General features: G+C 39.4%; 1 protein-coding gene across 2 annotated transcripts; it reads right to left on the reverse strand.

Moving 5' to 3' along the window:
• ASMTL (acetylserotonin O-methyltransferase like) lies at positions 1–27,317 on the reverse strand. Of its 2 annotated transcripts, none has more exons than XM_082064727.1 (13): positions 27,158–27,317; positions 25,283–25,414; positions 23,471–23,518; positions 23,126–23,190; positions 20,499–20,560; positions 18,434–18,542; positions 12,736–13,162; positions 10,197–10,359; positions 8,214–8,398; positions 6,110–6,239; positions 4,918–5,061; positions 4,242–4,364; positions 1–257 (listed from the first exon to the last, which is right to left on the reverse strand). In XM_082064727.1, exons 1-13 carry the CDS (start codon positions 27,248–27,250, stop codon positions 43–45), a joined length of 1,896 nt encoding a protein of 631 aa, XP_081920853.1. In that variant the 5' UTR covers positions 27,251–27,317; the 3' UTR covers positions 1–42. The 2 variants fall into 2 exon arrangements, with proteins under 2 accessions (XP_081920853.1, XP_081920852.1); XM_082064726.1 differs by lacking the exon at positions 1–257 and adding an exon at positions 1,579–2,697.
• Positions 27,318–27,583: the final 266 nt, after the last annotated feature.

A 27,583-nucleotide genomic window follows, 5' to 3' on the forward strand; every position in this document is an offset into this window, starting at 1 on the left:
TGACCATAGATATCCAGATTTTATTAAAAAAATTCATTTTTTCTAGGTCTTAATGCAGAGAATGACATCTAACAAATTTCCTGTCAATCTGATTTTGACATTTGTGAATCCATGTCGTTCCAGTAAGCCTCGATATTCAGAGCCACTTCTCTCCTTTCCCTCTGTCTGCACAAGCATGTTCAAAGACTGCAGCAGAGCTGTGCTCCTGTTCTTCTTCTCATCATCCAATACCATTTCAGCCAGCAAAACCCCACAGCCTAATTTAAAAACAAACACATGCAACAACACTAATCTATTATCAGGGCAAGTGAATTTCTGTTACCATATATAAATGTGCAAAGTAAAAGACACAGGTGATTTCATTTATCATGTATGGATTTGCTCTCCTATTAAATGACTAATCCACTATTAAATGTATAACCCACTCCTCTCACAAACCCAGGAAATTCCCTTCCACACTAGAGAGGGATCAAACACTCACAAGTCAAGTCATGTCTCTGCATTTAGGGGAAGAAGGGCTGACTTCGGTAGAATTGGCTTGAGGGTTATAGAAAACAGTTAAGACAGGAATAAAAGTTGCATCTCTTTGGGATACATTGCTGCTTCACATTCATGTTGAAATGGTGCCAAGCAGACAAAAGAGTGGATAGTGAACATTACAGAAAGAGTGCAAAAGTCAACATTGTACATTATTTCTGTAGGAATTGAGGTCTTTGTGGTGGGACTGACCTAGGGATACAAGTAGAACTTAAATGATCCTGTTTACACACAGCCTCTTCCTTCATCTTCAGACCCATGAGGGGAACGGGAAGCCAAGAGAGGGCTACTGACAAAACAAGCACTGTTTTACTCATTGTCTTTTGGCCTTGCATCTTATGTGGTGGTTTGTCTTGACCCAGGGCAGGTAGGAGGCCACCAGCCTCCAAGGACAGAAATTCCACAACCACTCTGGGCAACCTGCTCCAATGTTTAATTATCCTGTGAGTGCAAAGCTGCAGTGCATTACCACAGACACCATGCCCACAGGACTAATGCTTAGTGTGTATACAGTGTTGTGCTTTAATCACAGAGTACGCTGAGGTTGTGTGGTAGCTGAGCACATTCTATTCAAATTTTACAGTCTCACACATAGTACTTAGAGGCACAGTTTTAAAGTCCGTGACAGTTACAGGTGTGCCAACTGTTATCTCCCTAAATGTCTATACAAATGAGATCAATCAAATTTCCATTCATAAAAACCTTCTGCTAAGAATTAAAGTCCCCAGTGTGGTTAAAGTCTGACATTTCCCTGATTTTGTGCAGCTGCAATGCTGTGTAGTAAGCATGTTTCTCATGATGAATTGTATCACGGTGGCACTTCTGCTTTACTCCCTGCTCAAAGAGCAAAGTAACTTCTGATAAAGTAAAATAAGACACAATCTACCAGGCAGATGCAACTCTTGACCTTGCTCATCAACTCCCTTTAATTTCCCGAGGTGGGTGATTCAGCATAGGCACGGCTTCTTTTACATTGTTTTATTGGGATTATTGCTGCAGAAGCATGACAGGCAAGAAACTCACAACTGATAGAGAAGAAAGTGAGTTTGAAAGTGTAAGTTTAATCTCCAGGAAGGCTTGCACTATAAAGTACACTTTAAAGAGAAAAAATAAATATCAATGAAGTATCAGGAAAAAATAAACGTTAGAAAATGTGACATCAGTGACAAATTACTTGAAGATATGGGATATATATATGTATACACACACACATATATATATATATACACATACATGACAGAAAGCATCTATGGCCATTTAACTATATTCAGAAAAACCTGAAACTGATAGGAACAGCTCTCAACTGCAGCCTGTGTGGGAACATTCTGTGGCTGGAAGGCAGAGGCTGCTGAAGTTTCTCAAGTTTCTCTGTGCCATTATAGCTGCTGTAGGAAGATGGTGGAGGTTTGTCCTATTTTCACTTTTGCCTGTGAAAAATGTACTTTAAAAAGGGTATCCTTGAGATTATTTTCATTAAAGCCCCATAAAAACATGAAAAAAGAGGGCTAGCATCCTCAAATTCAGACAGATGGTAGGTTTTTTTTTTCCTTCTTCATTTCTGGTAAAAATGAGCAGTAACCACTGCAGAGGGAGAATTCTCTTTAATTTTAAAGTTCAAGAAAACAAAGGTATTAATGTGGCTCATAAAAGCCTGTAGTTTTAACTTGCCATCCTATACATCTACGTCAAGTCTCAGCTTAATATGGTCTGTAAACTAGCCAAAATCACTGGACGTGTAGGTATTTAATACATAGGAGTTTCAGCCTGCCCCACTTTTTAAATGCATAGAACTTACTCCTGCTGAAGCTGCAGTCCAATTATTATTCAAGGCCTTCTGATAAAGGGTCAAAATTATCCTAAAGTGACAATATGTGGTGGTTGATGATAGGTAAATTGCACAAGTGTTGTAAAAATTCAGCATCCCAGTTTGGTTCTGGGCACACTATGATGACAGATTCTTCTTGAAGCACAAAAGAGCATCTAGTAAGTTTCCTGTGATCTTAATTTCTACATTTGTGAATCCATATTTCTCCAGTAGCTGCTTATATTCTGAGCCACTTCTCTGCTTGCCTTCAGTCATACTGAGGGACTGTAGTACAACTCTAGAAGGGTGTGTCTTCTGTTCATCGAGCACCATTTCTGCCAATAGCAAGGCACTTCCTGCATTTCCAAAACAATCAAAAGTGGTTCAATAAAGTATTTCTAGCTTCAAGTTTCTAATGTTTTGTTCAGTTATAGTGGTCCCTCAGATCAGTGTTTTAATGAGCTTTCCTATAAGCATCTGCCATAGCTCACAGTTTTCTTTCATAATTTATAAACAGGATAATGCTTTATGGCCTAGATCTAATTTTGAGTGGTCTCCTATGAAAAAAAAAAACAAACTTCATAACTACAGTTAATCCTATTGGATTAAGAAAACAGTTGATCTTAGCAGTCAGGCTTTTCTGCTTTTAGTCTGCTCCTTTGATCTTTAATACTGTCCAAATATGAGTCAGCAGCATGCCCCAGCAGCCAAATGGGACAGCCATGTCCTGGGGCACACCAAGCACAGCATTGCTACCTGGTTGAGGGAGGCAACTGTCCCACACTACTCTGCACTGACACAGCCCCATCCGGAGCACTGTGTGCAGTTTTGGGTTCCTTGACATAAGGAAGACATCAAATTATTACAGTGTGTCAAGAGCAGGACAACCAAGAAGGTGAAAGGTCTTGAGGGCAAGACTTATGAGGAACAGCTGCAGCCACTTGGTTTGTTTAGCCTGGAGAAGGCTGAGGGGTGACCTCATTGCCATCTACAACTTCCTTGAGGGGGTCAGCAGAGTGGGAGGCGCTGGTCTCCTCTCTCTGGTGACCAGTGACAGGACACAAGGAAATGGCATGAAGCTGCATCAGGGCAAGTTCAAATTGGATATTACAAAAAGGTTCTTCACTGAGAGGGCAGTCGGTCACTGCAACAAGGTCCCCAGGGAAGTGGTCACAGCACCAAGCCTGTCAGAGTTCAAGGAGTGTCTGAGCAACACTCTTAGTCCTACATTTTAGTTTTAGGTAGTCCTGTGAGGAGCAGGGAGTTGGATTTGATGATCCTTATGGGTCTCTGTCAACTTAAGAGATTCTATGATTCAAATGTAGGAGAAAACAGAAGAGGCAACCTATATCTCACAAAATCTGTGCATAAAGTAGTGCTGAACTCCAGTATACCATATTCTGGGCACTACTGAGATAGCAAAACAATAGCAAAATAAACTGCTGCTTCTTGATTAACTTCAAGTAGTCAAATTAAAGTTCCTTCAATATATAGAAATAAGCACATACACAGTTATTTTATGAGATAAGGCTTAATAAGAAAGACTGGGCATGGCACAGATAGGAAAGAGAACATGATTGTATGTAAAGTCTGCAACTATAGTAAGAGCTTGTTTTATGTAGTTTTATTAGCAGCTTTGTTTCCTTTTTTCTTAGTAGGTATTACCATAATGCAAGCATAGACATTCAAAAGCTACTATGACTGGAGAGAAAAATATGTGGGGTTTTTTTTTGTGGTTTTGTTTTTTTTTTGTTTGTTTTGTTTTGTTTGTGTGTAGGGGGTGTTTGTTTGGTTGTCTGGTTTGGGCTGGTTTTTTGTTTGTTTTTATGAACTTATGATTGCTCATTATATTTATGCGTTAACATGTACCTTTAAGCCCACAAGATGAAAAAAAACTTACCTGGTTTGCAAACAGCTGATATCTTGCTTAACAGCACATGTATCTTTTCATCAGACCAGTCATGAAGAACACGTGAAAGAACGTAAAGATCTGCTTCTGGAAGATTATCCTTGAAGAAGTCACCTGTTCGAAAGCAGAGTTAATACATTCCTACAGAAACCACAGAGTACTTTCCTACAAAATGAAATTAATACATTGCAGAAGAACTAGGAGCTTCGGCAGGGTAAAAAAAGAAACAAGAAAGAACGGGCATAGGACGCACTGATTTGCAGACAAAGAAAAGTGTAGTTAAAGAGAAGAGCAGATCACAGGTGAGAATTCTGTAACACAAAGTGGAGAGAAAGCCTAAAGCAAGGAAGGAGACAAAGTCTTTTGAAGCTACCATGTTGATTTTACCTAAAAAAGCCTAAGAGGACACACAGCCTCTACACTCAGTGGTACTCAGAAATTACTAATTCATACTTATTTATCCACATTCTCCAACTGCAGCCAGTTTCTTTTTATCCGCACAGGCTTGAAAAATACTATGTCCCCATTCAGCATGGATGAGCCTACACTGCCTGGTACTAAGGACATGTTTGGGGTTGGAGCAGCATGGCACACTATTTTCTGCAGCACAAGAGCCTGTTCTGTGCTCCAAAATAACAGAAGACAAAAATTCATGTGTTATGTTTACCTGATACAAATGTCACTGGAGCTGTGCACTGTCCTGAAGGTTGAAAGTAAGAGATGTTTGCAATGACTTCTGGAAGATCAAACACTGTGACCTTGAGATTTGGGTATATTTGTACTAATTCATGAGCCAGAGCTCCAGTGCAACCTGTTGAAAGTTTAAAAAAGTCAAATCAAGTCTTTTCTCCTAGCATTTGCAGACATTTTTAAAGACGAGGCTGTATATAGCATGAAAAAAGAGACACCAAATCAGAATTAGAGACAAAGTCAGCTCCACAATTAACGTTAGCAATAGCACTTCTTGGTGGACAGAGCAGTCCTTTAGAGCTTGGGGAATGCAGACATGACTCCTTACTGTCATAGAATTGCTAATATGACCTTTGACACCAGTACCTCAGGGTTTTTTTTGCAGGGATAGAAGAACATTAATGAAAGAGTGGATGAAGAGCACTAGAACTATTTACCAAGCGCTGATATCTGAAGTTTGACAAATACTGTCCGGCACAGTGAAGGACACGGATGGTAAAGTCTTGGAGTCTCTGCACAAGTGGCAAAGGTCGCATCGGTATTGTGTTAATTCCTCTGACGTGCTGTCAGCCTCCCCAGACACTAAATAAAGTGTTCTTCCTTCAGTGGATCTTTCCCTATGTAATAACACTCCCTCTGTGCAACTCCAAGCACAGGGTGAAAAAGGACACTAACAAGAGGAGTTCTGCAGGTGTATAATTGGTCTTCGACATTCTGGTGGTCATCTTAGATATTAATTATTAAAACAACACACAAACCAAACCAATTCTAAAAGAATCTAAACTTTTGTTCTAGCAGTGCAGTGTTTCAAGTTTGACACCCCAAAACAGAAGGGTTCAGAAATCAATCCTTCATCACTTTTGAAAATCTTGGACATACCAAAGCACAGTTGAAAATGGAGCTGATAGTGACAAACAGTTGCTTATTTCAAACTACTCAAATTCCATCTAAGTAAATCTGCATTCAGTTAACTGACCTCAGCCCTCTTATTCTGACATTACAATACCATAAAAGTAACAGTAGATAATATTACTCAGTTCTAGTAAAAAAAAAAAAAAAAAAAAAAAAAAAAAAAAAAAAGGAAAATGTATGTTTTAAGTAATAAAATATGGAACTGAAATCAAGCTTTTCCCCTCTAATTTGTATACAAGTTCAATTACAGTCAGTACCTCCTAAATCACAAGCGGATTTAAACTGTGAAAGGTCAAATGCTGTAGCCACATCTCTTGCTGTCAGGTGGGCAATGCTGTGCATGGCAGCCATAAAACGTTGTTTCACCTCCTGGCTGTGATAATAGTCCTAAAAAGGGAGGGGGGGGGGGGGGGGGCGGAAACTCATTATCTGAAAACTATTTTTGTTACTTAACCAAAACTATGTACAACCAAGGCAGTAGGTACACACCATTAAGATTAGTTCAGTAAAAAGTACCATTGACTAATTGCTCATCAAAGTCCTTTGCTGTTTCACTGTAATGATAAGCAGACTTTGCATCCTCTCCAAAATTTTCATCACATAGACATCTTTTACACTGCATCTCAAATGACATACACTTAGCTGGTTTGAACCTGTCTTGGTTCAAATTAAAATTAAATTTGACACTTCTGCCCATTGAAGCTGGGCAGCATAAGAGAGAGAAGGGGTAATCTGAAAAGTTCTTTTTAAAGAAATATTGTGTCTTTGATATAGATTTACTAACACATTCACTCCACAGTAAGATGTCTCCAGACTTTACACTGTGTGAAAGGACAGAATGAGTTGTTTTTTTTCTTTCAGTCTCCTAAAGTGTTCCTCCTTCTTCTTGATCTACTCATAAATTGCTTTCATTTAATTCTGACATTTATTCTCCCATGATGGGAAAATAACTAGATTATCGGACCACAATTTAAACTAGAAACATTAAAGTTCATACTGGTTTTTTTTATTAGATGAGAAGAAAGCATTCAATATCAGAACTCAATGCCTTTACCTTTAAAATGATACATAAGCATGAACCCCTTTACGTCTCACTTTCATACAGATTTTATCAGTTATGTCTGGCTTTACAGCTACCACTAAGTGAAAGTATCTCCAAGCTGTGGTATGCATACTGCTACAGGCAGACCATATATTCTACTTGGACATACTATGCTGTACATGTATGGAGCACAAGCCTGAACTGGTAGTGACTCCTGCCACAAGCACCACCCAAGCAAACTCAGGTTGCTAATCCAGATGTTTAATAAAGGACAAGATCAAGCTCACCTATGTTAAAACACTTAATTTGCACATAAATTTAACCATCCACTGCAACAGCTATCCTAAAGCAAAGTATCTAAACTTCCTTTAACATAGCCTTTGAAGGATTCCTAAATAAGGTTCTGTCCACCAGTAATCCAGGTACTAACATTAGCCTAACAGGACCTTCTTAAGTCTCCAAACCCCCTTATTTCCTTCCATCAACTGTATATGAGGGATGCAGACATCTCCTTTAGGAAACAGGCTTCATCAGCATCTAGAAGTACAAATTAAGAACCTCAGTATGTAGTCTGTACACTTTAACCCAGCACTACCATTAGAGATGGAGCCCTGACATATTCTCCTGCTCACTCTACTAGCCCTCTCATTAAAGAGGCACAAATATTGATGCCCCTCAACCTGCTTCATCAGGTGGATAACTGATAAATTAGGCTAATTATAACCCCAAGTGATTCTCCATTCTGAACACATCCACCTGAGCCAGCATTAGAAAAGGAGTGCTACAGAGATATTAGCTGATTATCATCAATATTTACCAGCTTGAGGCACATACAAAACTACAAACCTTCATTAAAAGAGAATGCATCCCTTCTCCACTGCATCAACACAAAGCAACTTTGAAAACAGATTTGATTACACAGTCAGCACAGACTGAACTGGATGCATATCAGTAACAAGTGACCGGCATCCAATACAGAAGGAGTGCATGTGTGATAAAGTACTACCTTGTGTTATAAAAAGGCCACAAAAATGTAAATTAAACAGGCCCAACGGTTATTCTGAGAGTGTGTTAGCTGGAGGGACAACACTTCGGCCAGAGAATTTTCATTAGCACTTGAATTTCCCAGTATATTCTGTGATTGCTTCAGCACTTTAGAACCTAAAGATGAAGGGAACAGAAATCTGAGGCTAGCAAGTTGCATTTTGTTTTTACGGTTTTTTAAACTGACCCACTTTCTCAGACAGCTCAGTCTCCATTTGACCCTAGATCGGTTCTGGACTCCTCACAGTAAGTTTTGATACTAATAAAGAGTTTACCTTAAATAAATCCTCTGCTTTCTTTCCAAAGGCCCGATGGTTCTGCCTGCTGCCTTCTTTGACAGCAGACTCCAAGTGTGTAAATAGAGGCCAAACGTGGTCATTAGAGTGGATAATGTAGCCATGAAGCGAGTATTCACCATCTGAGGTTAGGTAGGTATTCGCTGAATTCGTATTTCTGTAACCTTATAGGAAGAAAAAAATTGCAACCAGCTTTGTTTCAGTACTTTACAACTGTCATTTAAAATCTGAAAGCATGTTTTCCTGTCTAGCTGTTAAAGAGCTAGCAAGTGCTGATCTCAGGCTCACATTTTTTTTTGTGAAGAGATTTATATGAAATAATTCTAAAGGTCTGCTCATTCTTAAAGGAGCAGGTACTTCTTTTGTAAAAATAATTTAGATGCCACAGGATATAGTTAGGCATTTTTTTTTTTTAAACCACAATACCTCAGTTATACATCTGATATTCAAGGAAGAATACTGGAAGGTCTTCATTCTTGACTGCATTTTTCTTTAGATCCTGGCTTTTCATTCCCTTAAATTCAAACTTTCTCCAGTTTGCTTTGCCTTCAGAATTTTCTCCTTGGTCTTGTCCTCTAACAGAGTTGAAAGCCTCCTTTATTTCCTTCTCTTGGCACTTGACCATTTCAAGTCTTATGATGTAAATTATGCGTATGGAAATTTATAACTACATAGTGCAGACTGAAAAATTTAATCATAATACTGACTCCCTCACTTACATACACCTTCAAGCACTGTTACAGTTAAGGGCACTAGAATTTAAGCTGTTGTCTGTGAAGAGGGACATGTTGCAGAGCAATCCTCATTAAAACCTCGATTCTCTGCTGTCGGCTGTGACTTTGCATTGCTGCAGCAGGGAATGGAATTTGGTTCTTATTTTAGATAGAATCACAGCATCATTCAGGTTGGAAGAGACCCTTAAGATCATCGAGTCCAATCAGTAATCTAGTACTGCCAAGTCCAACACTAAACCATGTCCCTAAGCACCACATCTATACATCTTTTAAACACCTCCAGGGATGATGACTCAACGACTTCCCTGGGCAGCCTGTTCCAATGCCTGACAACCCTTTCCATTAAGAATTTTTTCCTAACATCCAATCTAAACCTCTCCTGGAAAAATGTGAGGCTGTTTCATCTTGCCCTACCACTTGCTAATTGGGAGAAGACAGACCAACACCCAACTTGCTACAACCTCCTTTCAGGTAGTAGTGGAGAGCAATAAGGTCTCCCCTCAGCCTCCTTTTCTCCAGGCTAAACAGCCCCAGTTCCCTCAGTGGCTCCTCAGACTTTGGCTCCAGACCTTTTGCCAGCTTCACTGCCCTTCTCTGCACTCTCTACAGCACCTCAGTGTCTTTCTTGTAGTGAGGGGCCCAAAACTGAACACAGGATTCAAGTTGCAGCCCTACCAGTGCTGAATACAGAGGGATGATCACTGCCCTGGTCCTGCTGGCTACACTGTTTTGCATACAAGCAGGGATGCTGTTGGCGTTCTTGGCCACCTGGGCACACTGCTGGCTCATGTTCAGCCAGCTGTCAATCAACACCTCCAGGTCCTTTTCCGCCAGACAGCTTTCAAGCCACTCTTCCCTGAGTCTGTAGTGCTGCATGGGCTTGTTGTGACACAAGTGCTGATGACACATCGGAGCTATTACGTTGCTACCTGGGACTGTCCACATAACTTTTTCTAATAAACTTGGTCAGTATTATGTCCAGAGAGCAAAAGCAACCTAAGGATTCTGCAAAGGAGGTCTGAATGTGTTCATTAGATGAAATCTTCCCGCAAATTACATAATTCTGGCTACTAATACTGAAAGCAAAGAAACAACAATCCATTCTCCTTTCCTCCAAATCCAAGTTACCCACAATATCAAGTCAGACCCTGTGACCTTCAAAGCATCTCTTCCAGCCCTGCATGTCTTTCAGTACTATATGCAGTTGGGTAGGAGGAGAAATAGTCACCTTCTGATGTTTTCTCCAATAACCCAAGAGCAGCACATGCATCAAGGAGTCTTTCTGTTCCACACACAGAGGTTCCAATCTCATTTGCAATATCCACAGCTTTCAGTGGACCCTTATCTTTCAGATGATCAAATATCTTCAGCTTACAGGCTACAAACAGTGCCTAAATGTAGGAAAAAATGGTTAGCATGCTGTGTTTAAAAGAGTGAAATCAAGAAACGAAAGATCTATACCTTTTGCCTAGAATTATTCTACACAACTATTGTTCTTTAAGAAATGCAACACAATTTAACAAAACTACTATCAATTGCTGTATTTCCTTCTTTCTCGGAGGGTTTCATTATCCTAGCCAAGTAACAGATTTTTGAACAGAGGTATTTGGGAGAGAAGTGAACTCAAAATAATCTTGAATGCAGCTTTTGTATTAAAACCATCTCTTTATTCAGATATTGAGAATATCCTGATCTATAAGCTTGTTCCATAAGGTCAAACATTCTTAAACATCTGAACCAATGCCAAAAGATCAAATGAAATTTGATATATCCAAAAAGTAAGGAACTGGGAAACTTCACTAATGCAGTGTAACAACTTCAGTTGTTATGTTGGTCTGTTTAATAAAAGGAAAAAAAAAAAGAATACAACTTCAGAGCACAACTGTGCTACATGCACACCTTAACAGGACATGTACACGTGGAATGAGGGAGAGAGATCAGCTACCGCCTGACAGTGAAGAAAAACCCATGGGCAATGCAGGTGAATAAGCTGAAAAACTTAACTGAACTTGTAGAGGTGCGACAATCAAATCAGAGAGGAAAGTCAACAATATGTGATGATATATACACCTTACCGTTGGAAATTAATTTGCAGTTCTGCTGTTTCAGTATTGTGAAACAGTTAAAACACCTAAACCCAAGGAACTTATGTAGAGGGACAGGAGCAGAAGCACACATAGCAACACAGATTCTATTTCTTTGCAAGCAACTCAGGCAGTTGGACTAGATGATCACTGTATGGAATGGTGGGAAAGGAAAGTTTCTGCTTCAGTTTACAGCCTCCACTGTCTCTCACTACACAAACCCCAATTTGGCATCACATCCCTGTAAACAGTGTAAATAACATGCAACAAAATGCTGATGATTCTGTATATCTTTTCTACTTAAACTGAAGAAATGCGAAGCATCACGTCACTCACTCAAGTACATCAAAACTCGCTCCTGTGAGTACACAAGCAAGTTCACAAACACAGCAGTCTGAAGGCTGCTTTATTCCAAACCTCTCAGTACAGTTTTGCATGCCTGCAAGCAGCACACCCACAGATCTACAGTGATCAAACTATGTTTTTCCTTCAGATCTGAGTACAACTTCCTGCTGTTTCAGCAAAACCATTATTCACCATCTTGCATGTTTCCCTCCACGCCCCCTCAAATTTTTCGTATCTTTAGTTCCAGGTTTGTAATTTCACTGCCACTTTAACAGCTTTTTCATTTCTTCCTAAAACATCAATAACTTGATGAAGACCAGTGATCTATTAGAATTATTAATGTTCATTTCTCCATCACCTTCTTCACTACTGTCTTCACCACACTGGAGCTGCGAGTAGAAATTTGGCAGAAGATAAAATGTCCAGCTACTCATTTCTCATCACACTTGGCTGCTACACAGAGCACGTGACCTTCTGTTTGTAAGCCGTTATGTGTGCATCTCCATCAGATACTGCAGGGAAATTATCAGCTAAAGACACTTGGAACACGAAACAGGATATAAAAATAATCTCCTTAATAGGGAATTAAAAAAAAAATCTTCCAGAGAATTTAACACTAAGCATTAGAAGTTAGAAGGGGAATAGAATAGATAGAATTCTTGTCGCAGTTTTAAGTCAGATAAGCTAACCATATTAAATGCTTTCTTTAAACAGTATATACAGGTAACTTCCTGCTTGATCATGCTCTTGTGATTGGGGAAAAAAAATAAATCAAACACAATATTAGTGAGAAATTTCTTAAACATTTTGAAGTTTCCCTACAACACTCCACTTAACTTGCAGAGTTAAGTGTTCTACTTCTGAAGTCATTCTGTTATTCTGAATCCTCCCAATTACACCAAAATCACTGATGTAGCTAACGAAAGATACATTATAATCTTGCATAAACTGCATTTAATTAGATGAGAAAAGGCATATATGGGAGGCAAGAGCACACTCTTTCCAAACACCCTGGAAGCACAATTACACTGTTCATACCTGAGGTCCACCATGCAAGTACAAAAATGTTCTGAAGACTTTTTTCCCCTCTCAAGAGACTTTTTTTTTTTCCTTGAATGGGTAACTGAAATGTCATAGAACAGATAAAACCAAATACCAAAAAAAAGCAGTGTTTGCACTGCCCCAGAAGTTTCAGCTCTCTTCAGTGGTGTTTTTACACTAATTGCTAATACATTCTTAGCCCATCTCAAGTATTTCACATTACCTGCTATATATTGAAGTCCAATGAAACAATCACACAGTCAGCAATGCCATAAGTAGTTTTATTTCTTCCCTTACCTTTGAAGCTCTAAAACCATCCACCAGCTCTAGAATTTTAGATGGAAGTTTTGCTGCACTTTCCGACACTCCATTCTGATTTTCCAAAGGTACCATAAAACCAGTTTTGACACTAGAACTGTTTTCGTAATTGTAAATAGCTCCTGAGGAACACATCCCACTGTTGTCCAACTTAATAGCAGCTTTCTGCTCTGTGAAATTTGAAGATTCACTTTCTCCATCACTTAGGTTCTCAAAAGTGTCCACGGAAGGGATAGAGTCATACTTTTTATGTTGTATATTATGTTTAGGGGGCGGATAGTACAATTCTGCTAGCTTTTTGCAGAAGTGATTCAGAGGAAATCCCACCACGTTCAAGAAGTCTCCATGGACATACTCAACTAACATTCCACCGAGTGCCTGGATTCCATATCCACCAGCCTTGTCCCTGGGAGAGAGAAAGCAAAACCAACATATTTCTAATTAAGGCTAAGAGTAAAGGTATATATATGTGTATATATAAATACACTAGTACTGCAGAGTATAGAATAAAGACTAGTGTACTCAAGTTAGAGGCAGATTACATTTACCAGTTAAGCCCAACACTTAACTTATAAATCACAAGATAAATACAAGATCACTATTGCTACCAAGGGCAAGTACCCTGTGCTTCAGACAATCCAAGTGCCACAGTCACGTAAGAAGGTGGTACATCAGCTGACTGCAGTCAGATTGTGTTGCCATAGGTTACCGAACATTCTCCAAGTCCTGGCTACCAGAAAGGTAACAGCAAATGTCACTCAGAACAACATTGCCAGCTGCATACTGACCCTAGCTCTACTCCACGAGAAGTTGAAGGGCCTTCAGGAACACACAAAAGGAGCTCACAATGAACAGGATATCTTAGAACCCAAAGGATTGGAGTATACATCTTGTAGATCCCAGTCACAGGAATATCTAAACTGAGGATAAGGAAGAGGACTTCCTCGGGGAGGAGCAACTTATTAAAATACCAAATCCACTACTATCCCATTCAAGCCCATCAAATTTTTCTGTAACCCTCTGAGACAGAGTCATGGTAATATTAGTAATTTGGCACACAAATATATTTTCACAGAAAGTAACCTTGGAAATCTGATTTGTCTTAAGGTGTAATTATGCAAATTCCACAGCATGGAATGGAAATACATACAGGCAGATAAGCTGCATTAGAAACACCAGTTTTACTGTTCATATTTAAAGAACAAAGAAGTATGCTTACTATCTGATAACACCAGAATCTGAAAACCTAAGTCAGCAAGCTTTGACACCAAAGGTCACTCAGTCTCAGATGTATTAACTCAGATAGTATGGAATTACGTAAACTGCTATACTTGTGAAAGAAGGTTACTACACAAAGAAGATTGTAGATTTTTATCTTAGATTTGAGCAGAACCAGCTCTTTACACTTCTAGAACTTATTTTTGGATTCCCTTTCCAATAGCCTCCTAAGAAAAACAGAGGAATCAGCATCCCAGCAAATGGGATTTGTCAGTTGCTATTGATCGGGGAATGGGGCTTTTCCTTTAATCTTGCATTTTAAGCACCACTGTATAGCTCTATAATTGTTTAAATTACTCCTTCTTTTATAACATGCTTAAGACTTACACCACCTAAATTAGGAATATTCTAATGACTAAAAAGTCTTTACATTTTTAAATAAAGCAGCAGTCCAGTAAGATGAAGTCATTCTGGTATATGCTGACAGGGAGGCAAAACACATTGTGACCATCAAAAGTACTGTTATCATATTGCCAGCAAGGACATTAAAACAATTTGCCACAACATTTTTATGCAGAACTTTACATTCCGGCATTGGATCCTGAGTAGGATTCTCTATTACAGCTATAGCTTCTAGTCCAAAAACATGAGGCTATATAGTTAGTAACAGTTCCACTGATTTTTCAATAAGTGTTTTCCATGCTAAAACCCAGAATATATCAGTATTTACACAGCTGTCATAACCAGCACTGGCTAACCTGACTGGCTTTTGTAACTGGTACTTTTATTAGCACAGCACTAACTTTAAGGCTTAATTTATAACACTGTGCACGACAGAACTTACTTTAAAGACCTTTTGACAAACAATAAGACCACTGCTGCAACCAAAACATTTTTCAGTAACTGAGTGTTGTGGGGGATACATAATTTCAGTAGGAATTTATGAAACATCCACTGATTATAAATCAATCAAACAAAAACCAACAAACAACAAAACCCACAAACAAACAAACAACAAACCCACACACAATGCAGCAGGAATCTGTACAACATCCACTCTTTTTTTTTTTTAACACAATCAAACCCACACACAATACAATGGGGGAACAACATTAAGAAAGAGGTAGAATAGAGGTAACTCTTGAAAATGCAACATTAAATCACATTTCCTTTATTAACTATAGAACTTTAACTTCTGTCATGCCCCAAAAGAGTATATCTGTGTATACAGTATCTGAATTGTCCAACATAGAGCCAATGATCAAAGAAATCACTGTTGAAATCACTACTCCTACAGATGAAAGGAGATGCTTGGTTGGGTTTTAGGTGGGTTTCTTAAGATAAGAACACATGTATGGCAGTTACACGTGTCTTGGCCCATAGTCACATTAGTAGAAATACAGACAATTTTTTGGTACGTTATACAGAGACCATCTGAGATACTGACTGGGCTTCACTAATAGTCAGAAAGATATAGGTGCATCACTGACAAAATTAACCATTACTGAAGTAAGCATTCAAAATTTGTTAGAAGCTGTAAACTAATTTCTTGCATCTCTATCAACTGTTAGTTGACTAGATATCAAGCTTAGTTATCTTCACATATCTACAAATTAGACAATTCCCACTTTCACTTCCTTAAAATATGAAATTAATGGTTTTGTAGGGCAGAGACAAAAACTACTGGCATGACAGAGATCAGAAGTAGAATGTGGCCTCCTATCTCTTGGGTGAAGCAACAGCTAGATGTTCAGCCAGAGATGTGTTTCCATTTGCAAAAGAACTTGCAAAAAGAGCAGAAGTAGCAGGTACAAGAAAAAGTATTTGCTAGTAAGTTCTGGTGAATGTAGAATAACTCTTTGTTTTACAGAGGAGTCAACTGTAGTAACATGATTAAAAATGAGATTCAAAGTTAACTGTAGCATAAGAACAGCACAACTCCCGTTACTTCTGTAATTCTGCACCTGGAAGATTTTTGATCATATGCTATAAGGGCTGATAACCTCAAGCAATCCATGAGATAATTTGGGCTGTGAGACTGCACTTATTTGCAAAATCCAAAAGATATTATACATTTGCTATCGCTTTGAAGGAAATAACTCTGAAGAGAAATCATACAAGGGAAGAAATTTTGACATTTACATTCTGCATTTTATTAGTCCATAGCCAAGTCTGAAAGTGTAGAGCTCCAGCCTCTGTAACCATCTCTTTCCCAGAGTGCAGTCGGGTCCTTGGGTTTCACTGCCATCATTCAGAGCAAAGCTACCAAAACCCACACAGGACCTTCAGACTGGAAGTTGTGAGCAGAGACAGAGGAAGTTGTTCACAATGGAAAGATTACAAAACAAAAAGCTGGGTCAAAGAGGTGGGCAGAAACTCAATCTACTCATTGCATAAACCCAAAACAGTTTGGATTACTGTGGTCCAGTCTTCTTTCTACAGAGATCCAGAAAAGGAGAGAGAGACCCGGCCAGCAGGCAGAAAATCATTGGTTGGAAAGTGGAACAGGAATAAAACAGGAAGAAAAAGGCCATTTTTCTGAAGCCAGAATTTTTGAGGGGTTTTATAGGCTCATCACAGTCTACCTTGAGACAGTGCTTTCCTCTACTCCTTTATTCATACTCAGCTACATATTTTCAGAATTAGTCCCCACGTCACCAGTGACCGCCTTCTAAAATATCATATGCCAATTTTGTCCTTGCTGAAAAGAGAACTCAATCTAATCCTCAACAGCACGAACAAGTCAATTTTCTTTTAATTGTTCATCTGATCATTAAGTCTTGTATGATTTCACAAAATTAATTTGCTATTAAAAAATAAACCAATGGTCACTTGAACTGCAACAGTGTTTAGAAAAACCTGTACGCATTTAAATGTGTAACCAGTATGGATGGCCATGGAGAAGGGGACAGAAAAAATGACCAAACAAAAAAAAACAAAAAAACCCAGGAGATACTTTTTGCAGTTTTGCAAAATTTATAGGACACTATACTTAGTGTCCTCATTTTTTGCAAGGCCAGACCAAATGCTTCCTATCCTCTTAATTACATGAATTAAGATTGGTTGGCTTCTGCTCCAGAGAATAATGAAATATATCCTCTGAACCTTTGCACCCTGAGAAACCCTTGTTGTTACACACCCTGTTTAGTAGAATAAACAGAACTACACAGTGCTGCTTATGAGTCATTTTGCTGCAGCACAGCACTGCTAAAGCGTATTTTCTTCCAGAGGGAAAAAAAAAAAAAAAAAAGAGTATTCCAAAATATTTTTCAACCTGAAATCCTTCCTAAAAGTCGACAGCCATTTCTCCTTCAGCCTGCAACTTTCTGATCAGCTGCATACTAAAGATCACCTTCCATAAAACCTAAATAGGAATTTCTGTTACAAATTGCATTCTTGCCAAATGATTCTTCTCTGTAGAACCCAATTTAGCTTCAGTCTCTTTAATAAACTGAGAACCTTACATGTGGAAAAAGCATGCCTCATTTACACATAAGCACTTAAATAAATCCAAAGTCTACACTGGTTCCACTTTCTCCAGTAAAACACCACTGTATTGTTTTATAGCACAAATGAGTGTAAAAAGCATCACAACTGATATTCTCACACAGTCAGAATTGAAGTCACAGAGCCTGAGATCACTAGATATGCAGTCCATAGTTCTAACTATGGCCTGATTTGCCTTCACTAAGCTTCAGCTAACACAAAGGAAAGGCAAATTCTGTAAAGCCACAAACATTACCTTGTTGTCTCCAACTAAGTACTTAAAAAAATAAATTAAAAAAAAACCAAACCAAAACAAACAAAAAAACTCAATCTAGTTAACTTTATCTCAGGAGTAGGCAGGCATTCTGTTCTCATTCTATTTCTTCTGTGGAATCAATGTTGTCAGTAAGTAATTAGTATATCACAAAGGTAGAGGAAACACATAAGCTGAGAGACAATTACTGTATAAGAACACATATAAACTGGCCACAAGAATAAGTTAAAATTAAGTTGGCATTTCTTGCATCAGAGCAGTGTAATTTTGATAAACTAAATAAACCAAGTTCTAGTTTCTTTCAGTGAGGTTCTCCAATATCCTGCTTACCAATACTTACTCTATTCACCTGTTTTATAATAAAAACTATTTATTGTCACAGGTATCCAAGCTCCCTGAATGCCTCTGTTAACAGAGAGGTAATTATATACTACATGAGTGCTTGCTCTAATCCAGACTATTTCAACAGTCTTTACTTTTCAGATGTTAGGTTACTAAAATGTAGTTCACTTTTCCTGAAGCAATGATCGTTCGAGACAAGAAGTGAACACTCACCTTGCATCACCCATGCTATCATTTATCATATATACACAGTAAAATTTCAGAGAACACAGGACAAAATGTTTTATGCTGGTGGCTAATAATGTACTGTAAAGCCTATTCTCAAGTACTGTGTGATAGCTTCAGGGTCATACTTACATTGGCTCCCCACTATGAATGTACTCCCATAAAAGCTCCTCAGACAGGTCAGAAAATTTTACTTTAGTCTCTTCATAGAAGTTAGTGACTTCTGTCTCTAGCTGGTTATCTGCAGAAAGGAAGAGGTCTTACACAAATTGTAAGTTTAGAGAGCAAAACATCTCAGTTTTATTTCAAGGGACAGTGGACTCATAACTTCCCTGTAAAATCAAAAACTTGCATTTTCAACCTCTGCAGTCCTGTCTCGGGTCTAACAGGTTGCTCTCCTTGTGTGGGATGCACTCTTTAATGATGCTTACACAGAGCTACTTGTGGACTGCTAGCACATGCATCCAACACAGAGTACAATGGCTAGAAACACCCTTCTAACTTTGATTGTTATCAAAGAACAGAGTTAAACATATGGCTGTTATAAGTGCTCAAATGTGAATGTGCAGCTGCATCCATACTGCAGACTCAAGCATCCCACAGTCCCATCGGTAACCATCGGTGTCATTTTCATATCATCTCTCAAGAAATGGTAAGACCATTTCAGACTTCTGTATCTAGAAGTGGTTGAAAGAACGCATGTGCATGTGGTACACTGTGAACCTGGTATCACTGCAGATGAAGGCTTTTCCAAAACATGTTCAATAGGAAACAGCTTTGCACAAATGAATGGGCGTGTTACAGACTATTGGTCCTCTCTACTCTTCCCTATAAAAATCAAGGTCAGCATCTCCTGTTACTACTGTTTCTGATAGCAGTGGAAATGCTTAATGAGGAGTAAAAAAGACCCACAGTACAGACTAAGAGAAGAATACTAACCACATGCTAATGGTGTGTTGAAAAAAAAAAAATTAGTGACCCAGATGAAACAAAAAAGTTGCTGCGTAAGAAGACAGATTACCACATCTTCCAGTATTCATAAAAAAGCCCAACCAGCTCAATATGAAAATTCCATCTGTGACATATATATGGTAGCTAACAACACCATTGTAATTATAAACCAAAGCTAAAGATGTATTCTTGAAAATTCTTCCACTGATTGCATCACTTGGGGAATATGCAGATTTGTGAGAATTTTATTCATCTAAATACGATGTGACTTAAATCTGTAAGCTTGAAACAAGACATGCTGTCATACCATAAGTACTGCAGCTCTGTGCACTTTTACTGTCTTCCTAAACAATGAAAGGCATTATTATTGTTGCTGGATTGCTCACAGGAACCCCTCGATAAGATATTTTCTTTCTTTTGCAGCAGCTCTCTTTCTACTGTACTAACATATTAGTAAGGGTACTGGACCACTAATGGTTCTGTTATGGGAGCTAAGAGCAATAATTCCAGTAAAGTTTAAAAGTTATGAATAAGTTGTCTACCAAAAGGCTATGTCCAGTGAAATTTCAGAGAATTGATCCTTGCAAAAGTTCCACTAAAAGAATATTGGCATAGTTATCAGAGGAAGTTCCACAACCAAACACTCCTCAAATTATATTAATGGTATAGTTGTCATAAAAAACACTGGCTTACTATATAAATTATGTGATAAAGAACATTGACATATTGCTTCCTACAGTTCATTAACAGTCTGAGGCATTAAGCCATTACTTTACTCATCCCCTAAAAATGAGCTCTAAAGTGTTCCTTATTTACTGAAAAAATGAAGTAACTACGGATACAGCTTGTATTCATCAGCTAGTGTAAACAGAACAAAAGAATAAAGTTAATTTGCATCAGATTCTGCTTAGTCCCACAGTTTGTAGTGCCTCACTTGAATTTCATTTAGAATATTCCCACAATTTACACTGGTCTTTTAATTAGTCCCATAGCTTTCAGAGACAGTACTTCTAAAAGTCTATTGCATTTTGCCATCCTCCTTTCTGTGTAAAAACTGAATACAGTAAGAAGGCCACCTTTGGTGGGGAGTTTTTAATTAATTTATTGATAAGGTAATTCTCATCTTGAGTAAGAAGCCAATTCAGACTGTATATGAAAATTTTCCATCCTGTTTCCTCACTTGTACAAGTCCTTATAAGAATAATTTTTAATGAAAATACCAAGCTTTAAAAAAAGACACATGTACCTTTACTGCTGCAATGTATAATAGCCACTCCTGTGAAAACACTGTGCTCCTTCCCACTCAACCTGTCAAGAGAAAAAATGTGCATTACACAACAGTTTTATGAACTCTATCATGTGCAAAAATGTTCTACATGATTATGTTACTGCAGCCTGAGAAACCAACAATTATATTCATATATCACTTAATGGCTCTGATATGTATCCTAAATATTTTTTAAAATTTCAATATAGGTGAAAACATATTGGCAAAACAAAACAAGTTATCAAAAGATTCAGTCATTTCAAGTATCCAAAACCTTTCACTTGTACTGCTGTCCACAATTGGAAAAGCAGTCTGTGGTATCAGTCTATTTACTGTACATAAGGAGAAGTGACTATTTCAAGCATGTCAGAAAAAGCCAATCAACACAAACACTACCATTACAGGCACCTTCACTGAAAGCTGGCAATGAATAGCTAGGTGATGCAACTTAGACTAAACAAGTGAGAGACAACCAGAGCTTAGGTAGTCATTGCATCCAGACTGACCCCCAGGGACCCCATGGCAAGGTAGAGTAGCAGAAGCAGAGCGTAGAGAGCTTGTATGCACCTAACCCAGAGCCATGTGCTCCCTTTTGTAGCGGTTCCAGGGCACCACAATGTGGCTGACTAATTTTGAGGGCTTTAAGTTTAGCTATCTAACATGTAAGCAATGGAAGTATAATAAATAGCATGAGAACTTCAATATTATCTTTGGAGAGACTAGTTGAGGAATAGTCTCCTAGAGGTTAGCTAGGCTATTATTTTATGTGATCAGAAGCATTTCACATACTTACTGTCCCCCCCAAGATCCCACATAAGCCACACCTTGAATACTATGTTCAGTTTTGGGCCCCTCATCATAAGAAGGACATTGAGGTACTGGAGACGGTTCAGAGAAGGTCAACGAAGCTGGTGAGTGGCCTGGAGCACAAGTCTGATGAGGAGCAGCTGAGGGAACTGGGGCTGTTTCACATTGAGAAAAGGGAGCTGAGAGACACTGCCTACAACTACCTGAAAGGAGGGTGCAGCATGGGGGGTGTTGTTCTCTTCTCCCAAGTAGCAAGTGATAAGACAAGAGGAAATGGTCTCAAGTTGTGCCAGGGAAGGTTTAGATTGGATATTAGAAAAAAATTATTCACAGAAAAGGTTGTCAGGCATTGCAACAGGCTGCCCAGGGAAGTGGTGGAGTCACCATCCCTGGAGGTGTTTAAAAGGTTCTTAGATGAGGTTCTTGGGGACACGGTTTAGTGCTACAATTAGGTTAGGTTACGGTTGGACTCTATGATACTGAGGGTCTTTTCCAACTGAAATGATTTTATGATTCTATGAAACAGTAAATGAAAATTTTAATCTGACACCTTCAATATATGCCAATATATATCTAGTCAGCATTTCTTCCTGTTCATATAGAATAAAATTAAGTGCACTTCACATCTATGATTAAGAGGCTGACCTATCGAACTTGAACAAAAACAAAACAAAAAAAAAACACATAAAAACCCCCAAACAAACAAACAAAAAAATGGGCATATGTTCGAAGTAGACTAAGCTCTGTAATTAAAAAAAAAAAAAACAAAAAAAAAAAACAGTACAATTTTTGAACAAACCAAACTTGGCATGATTTCAAACAAAAATAGTTGTGAGAAATCTCTTGCCAGACAGGCTCCTTTGGGAATCTCCTATTAATAACATATGCTGCTCTTTCTCTTTTTTTTTTCTTTTGAAGACTACTACTTTTAAATTAGTAAGATACCACAAAGCCACAAAGGATCAAAAATTCAGCCTAAGTCATCAATGAAAAAAAATAAATAAATCTAAAACAGACTTACAGAGCAAAACTGCAAAAACTACCAAGTCACTTGTGTTCTCTCTTTAGGAGATGCCTGAGTTAGAATGTAAACTTGTAGGGGCACATTTTATGTATTCCCCCCTATAAAACAGAAGCATGGCTAGTAGATTCATCACACCATCCTTCAGAAAGGAGGTGACTAAAGTTACTTAGTTGGTGTGTCTTAAAAAAAGGGAGTGCTGGACAATAATATTAAGCTTGTAAGGAGAAGTATCCTTTAGGAAAAAAGCAGAAGGCTCAAAAAACATCAGCCCACCATCCATGGAGAACACTGATGGAAACAGACTTTCCTTCCTCAACTAAGCTGCGGAATTTAGAGCAATTGTCCACAAACATATACCACCATGTACTTTCTTGTACATGCAATAACCTTCCACTAAATGTCAAGCCTCAAACCACTTCTATGAGATGGTTCTGTCCTCTTTCCCATCTTGATTCTTCTCCATATCTCCCCATTCTGCACCAGCAGAAGTATACACACAGTCTTGTGGTAAGTGGCTCTGAAAATTAATCCAAGTGAAAACAAAATGGTTCATTATGTCACTGATCAGCTTCCTAAGGTGAAAGGGCAAGAGCAAGCAGCTGTGAGTAACATAAAAGCAGCTCTAACCTTTTCAGTGGCAGAATTGGCTTACCCTATTTAAAAATGATTGAAAAATTTGTGTCCACCGGATTCTTCACATATATCAAGGAATCTGTACATATCTTTTGAAAACTTCTTAATATACACATTTGGAACCTTACTTAAAACTACAGACCTTGATAGCATCCTATACGCATCTTGCTTATCAACTGGTTTCTCCAGGATCTGGTCATCCACAGTCTAAAACAGAAAGACAGAGTCAGCTGCTTTATCTTTACACACTACTAGTCTATCTGCAAAATCATCTCCAAGGCTTCTACCACTCGAGATACCAAAAATTTCCTTGTTGGGAAAAAAAAACTTAAAACCCACACTCACAAAATCCAAAACACACATCATACTGCAGGTATAACTTATCGGTGAAAACAGTTTTCAAACTTTAACTTTAAACCTAAAGATACAAGTATTTTCTACACTTGTAATAACTTAAAACAATGCTAAATGACATAAGACTTCTTACCACAATAGTGTCTGCTCCTATAACAACATCAGGTGTTCTCAGGTGTTTCTGCAAAGGCATAAATAAAGAAGGTGTTTCTCAAAAGAGGCAGAAAGAACGAAAACTTTTAAAACTTAAGGTAATCAAATGTTTAGTTCACTGGTTTACAGCTAAGGCCCTACACTGATCTGAAAACAAGTCACCATTTCTCCTTTTGCACTGTTTACAGAATAGTAATCACTTACATCACCATAAAAGTGAGGAAAACAGGAGGCTTGAGCACACCGGTCTCAAGTCATGATTTTGCCCAAGTATGTTACTGATGAACAAATGCATTCAGTAAAGAACTAACTGCATTCTCAAAGGTCAACCTGATCTTCAAGGTGGCAGACAGAATTCTTTTGAAGGAAATGCCCTGTGTATGGAAGCCAGGGAGTACGATATTGAAGACCTCTAAGATAATTTTTCCAAGCCAAGTTTTGCTGAAAAAAACAACCCAAACTCAACACCTTTCTTTAGCTATACTTTACTTATCTCTCAAAAATGGAACTTATAGTCCATTTTTGGGAACTTAAAGGTAGGGTGATATAAAGATTCCTCATAGTCTTTTCTTGGCTTTAAACTGTAATCTGTCCTTAGAGATGAGTTTTGATCTACTTGCATGTTATGAGATACATAGTTATTAACACAGCAAGACAGGAAACTTGTCTGTAACTATGATTGTTATATTAAAATCCTTGTAGGGAGGTGATTCTTCTATAGAAAGGCTGTTGATGTGTTTTAAATAATAGAATTAATTACAGCTATAATTTAAAAAAACTCCTGTATGAAGAAGCATTTTGAAATCCACTGAAGTAGCATTTTCACCACTACGGTGTTTTGCAACAAAAGCCCAATGTAAGTCAGTTAGCAAGGCTGGGTTTAAAATCCACTCTCCTCATGTCATATGATTCTCTGAAAAGAAGCTGACTGAAGCCTGGCTAACGATTTACATTGGAGTTCATGCAATATTTGCTTTGAAGAATGGTGACATCTGGCAACATTGCTGGTTTGAAGTGTTCAACATTCCTTTCCTGCCATCAGTATAGGTTCGACAAACATACCCCTCTATTTCAGAGCTATAGTATTAAGAAATTATTATGGTACATGTGGTCAAACATAATGAACACAGCCAAGGGCCACTGGTAGTCTAAGACAGACCACTGGTTTTGATAATATTTAGGATACAAAATAGATGCCTTGACTACAGAACCTGAAATCACACCAGCTTCTCCCTTCTTAAAACATAATTGCCAGTTTCTTTGTCCACAATGCTTTAGAACAGAACGTGTCTCCTTGTTCTTCTTCCCTCCAGCACCTCTATACTCACAAATTCTGAGCTATTGTCTTGTTCACTGAAATCTTGTTCAATGAAAGCTACAGCAATGCACTAGATTCACATCCCCGTGTTCTTCCACAGGGTCTGCCTCCACAGTTAACAAATACCTGGAATAAGCAGGTATGATCCTATGTGAGGATAAGACCCAGCCAAACATCTGACCATTGGAAGGAACTACCAAGTGTATACCCTGACCGAGAGTAGGTGTGCTGCTGACGAGAGATGCAGACCACTTCTGTTTGTGGAAAGCCCAAACTGCAGGCACAAGACCTCCTTCTAATGAGATGAGTTAATTTCAGGAAGCTGTCTTTCACACATGACAGAAAACTTGTATTTCCCTTTAGGGGGATAAGGCACTCAGAGACCAGCTAAGAAGTACATGTAAATTAAGTCACAATAGCACACATCACATCACTTAAACAAAAATTTCATTGCCAAAATAGCTAGTAACTTACTACATGCATTCTGTTTGCTACTTCAAGAGCTTTCTGTTTTGCTGTTTCCATAGCATACTCATAAGGGGCTGCAAACGATGACTTTTCAAGTGTCTCCTTAAACCAGGATGGAACTACCTCAAACCGCAGGCCCTGTAACAAAGGAAAACAATAAAGTCAACCTAATCTTGTTATCAAAGGTTGTTCCCAAAACACATTAAACAGGTGACAAATTTGAGTTTTGCTCTTTCCACTTTAACACACCCTCTACCAGAAACACACAGGGGAAAATACAGTGCTTCTATTACAGTGTTTGGCATATACAGATAATTTGCAAGCAATCCAAAAGAAAAAACTCAGTCAGAAAGAACTTTTAAACTAATGCACTATTATTAGAGATCAATCACATTAGTAATCTCACCATTCTACACAAATCTAACTGTGTAAAATTTATGCACTTTATAAGCAGACTATTATCTTTTTTTTTTTTATATTGAATCCAACCATAGCACTTGTGCACCAGTAGCACACATTCTTGCAGGAGCCTTACCACTCACACTTTACATGTTATACATGTGGCCAACAGAAAACCAGAAGAGCCAGTTTCTGTATGGTTTTGTCAAAAAAAAACACCCTATTCATCCTACTTCTTGCTTCCAAATTATACCTGTAAATTTACTACACCCAGCAGGCACATTACTTTTCTAATAATTTAGCACATGCTTGAACTTTGGTGGTTCTCCACATCTCTTTATTTTGAAAAGAACAGACTTTTTTCCCATTTAAGTTCAGCTTCTCCATGAAGAGTAAAACCACTAAACAATCTCAATCTGATGCATTATGTTACTCAAGCATCATTCAGCAGCCTTTTAAAGCCTGCCCAGCGAGGTTGGCATGTTCTTCCAAAGGAGCCAAATGGTCTGGATGAATCGTTACAGTTTTCCTCTGTGCTCCACAAGTGCTTTACAAAAAGATACACGGATACCTTATTCCCCTGCTTCCTCTTCCCCACTCAGAATACTAATCCCATTAATTTTTCACTCATTTCAGAAGCCCAAGTCAAATTTTCAGAACTTTAAGGATTAAGTATCTGAAATAAAGGCAACTGAAGTACATTTTTAATTACTTCAGTGCATTGTAAGACCCTCCAAACTTTCCTGTTATATGCTAGAAGTAATTACACTGGCATTTTTCAGTCAGAAAAAGTCTTTTATTTGCAGAATCGCAGAATGTCAGGGATTGGAAGGGAGCTCGAAAAATCATCTAGTCCAATTCCCCCGCCAGAGCAGGAACACCTAGATGAGGTTGCACAAGAAGGTGTCCAGGTGGGTTTTGAATGTCTCCAGTGGTGATTACACCACTTCCCTGTCAGCAGGATACTTCAATGCACTCTCATATTAATCTGATCAGACACAAAACTGACACAGATGTACTTGCTTACAGAGAAAACCTGACCGAGAATCGGGATTTAAAAAAAAAAAAAAAAAGTCCATAAGCCGCCGTGCAGCTCAGGGGGCAGAACCGCGACGGCAGCCGGGGCCGGCCTGGCGGTGTGGAAGCTCCGAAGGCCCCGGCTCCGCACGCCGCTGCCCAGGCTGGCAGGCGGGCTCCGGGAAGCCCAGAGGCTGCGCCGCCGCCATCGCCCCCAGACATCATAAAACCGGCTGCTGCAGGACGCACGGCTCGGGCTCCTGCCCGCCCTCCCCGGGAGCTGACGAGCGGGAGGGTTGGGAGGCGGCGAACCCTACAGGCCCAGCACCAGGCGGCCGCTGGGCAGCCGTTAAACGGCCGCTTCCCGCGCCCGGCGCCTGCGCAACCCCGCTCCCCGCCGCGGCCTCGGTGGCGGCAGCGGGCCCTGCCCGGGCGAGGGGAGGCGAGCGGGCCGCCCGCACTCACCACGTTGGTGAGGATCTCCTGCCGGCGCGGCGAGGCGCTGGCCAGCACCACCCGCTTGCTGACCAGCTTCCCCAGCACCGGGTTCAGCAGCATGGCAGCAGGCTGCCCTTCGCCCTTCCGCTCCGCACAGCTCGGGCAAGGCGCCGGCGGGAGAGGGTTTATATGGCGCCGGGGCCTCGGGGCGGAGCCGGGTGGGACCGCCACAGCGACTCGCGGTGGCTCTGGCGGGGCGAAGGCGGGCGGGGAGTCCCCAGGGCCGGGGAGGGAAGGAGGTTCGGCCGCGGGGTCGCGGCAGTCGGCGTTCGGCGCCAGTGGACTCGGCGTGTGGGAAACGCGCCTCGGCAGCCGCCCCTCGGTGAGGGGTGAGGGTGGTTCCGTGGGGAGTTGTAGCTTTACCAGTAATTAGCTGTACAGCACCTAACGGCA

The sequence above is a fragment of the Streptopelia decaocto genome (genome assembly GCF_964273445.1).
Source record: "Streptopelia decaocto genome assembly, chromosome: 1".
Taxonomy (NCBI): Eukaryota; Metazoa; Chordata; class Aves; order Columbiformes; family Columbidae; genus Streptopelia; species Streptopelia decaocto.

Excerpts from the sequence above, each read along its gene's own strand:
- ASMTL (XM_082064726.1), bottom strand. The coding sequence starts at position 27,250 with ATGCTGCTGAACCCGGTGCTGGGGAAGCTGGTCAGCAAGCGGGTGGTG. Across the intron at positions 18,543-20,498 it reads TATACATTGCAGCAGTAAAG|ATAACCAGCTAGAGACAGAA; the intron begins GTACATGTGTCT and ends TCCTTTCTGCAG. Across the intron at positions 8,399-10,196 it reads ATTGGAGAAAACATCAGAAG|GTTACAGAAATACGAATTCA; the intron begins GTGACTATTTCT and ends TCTTCCTATAAG.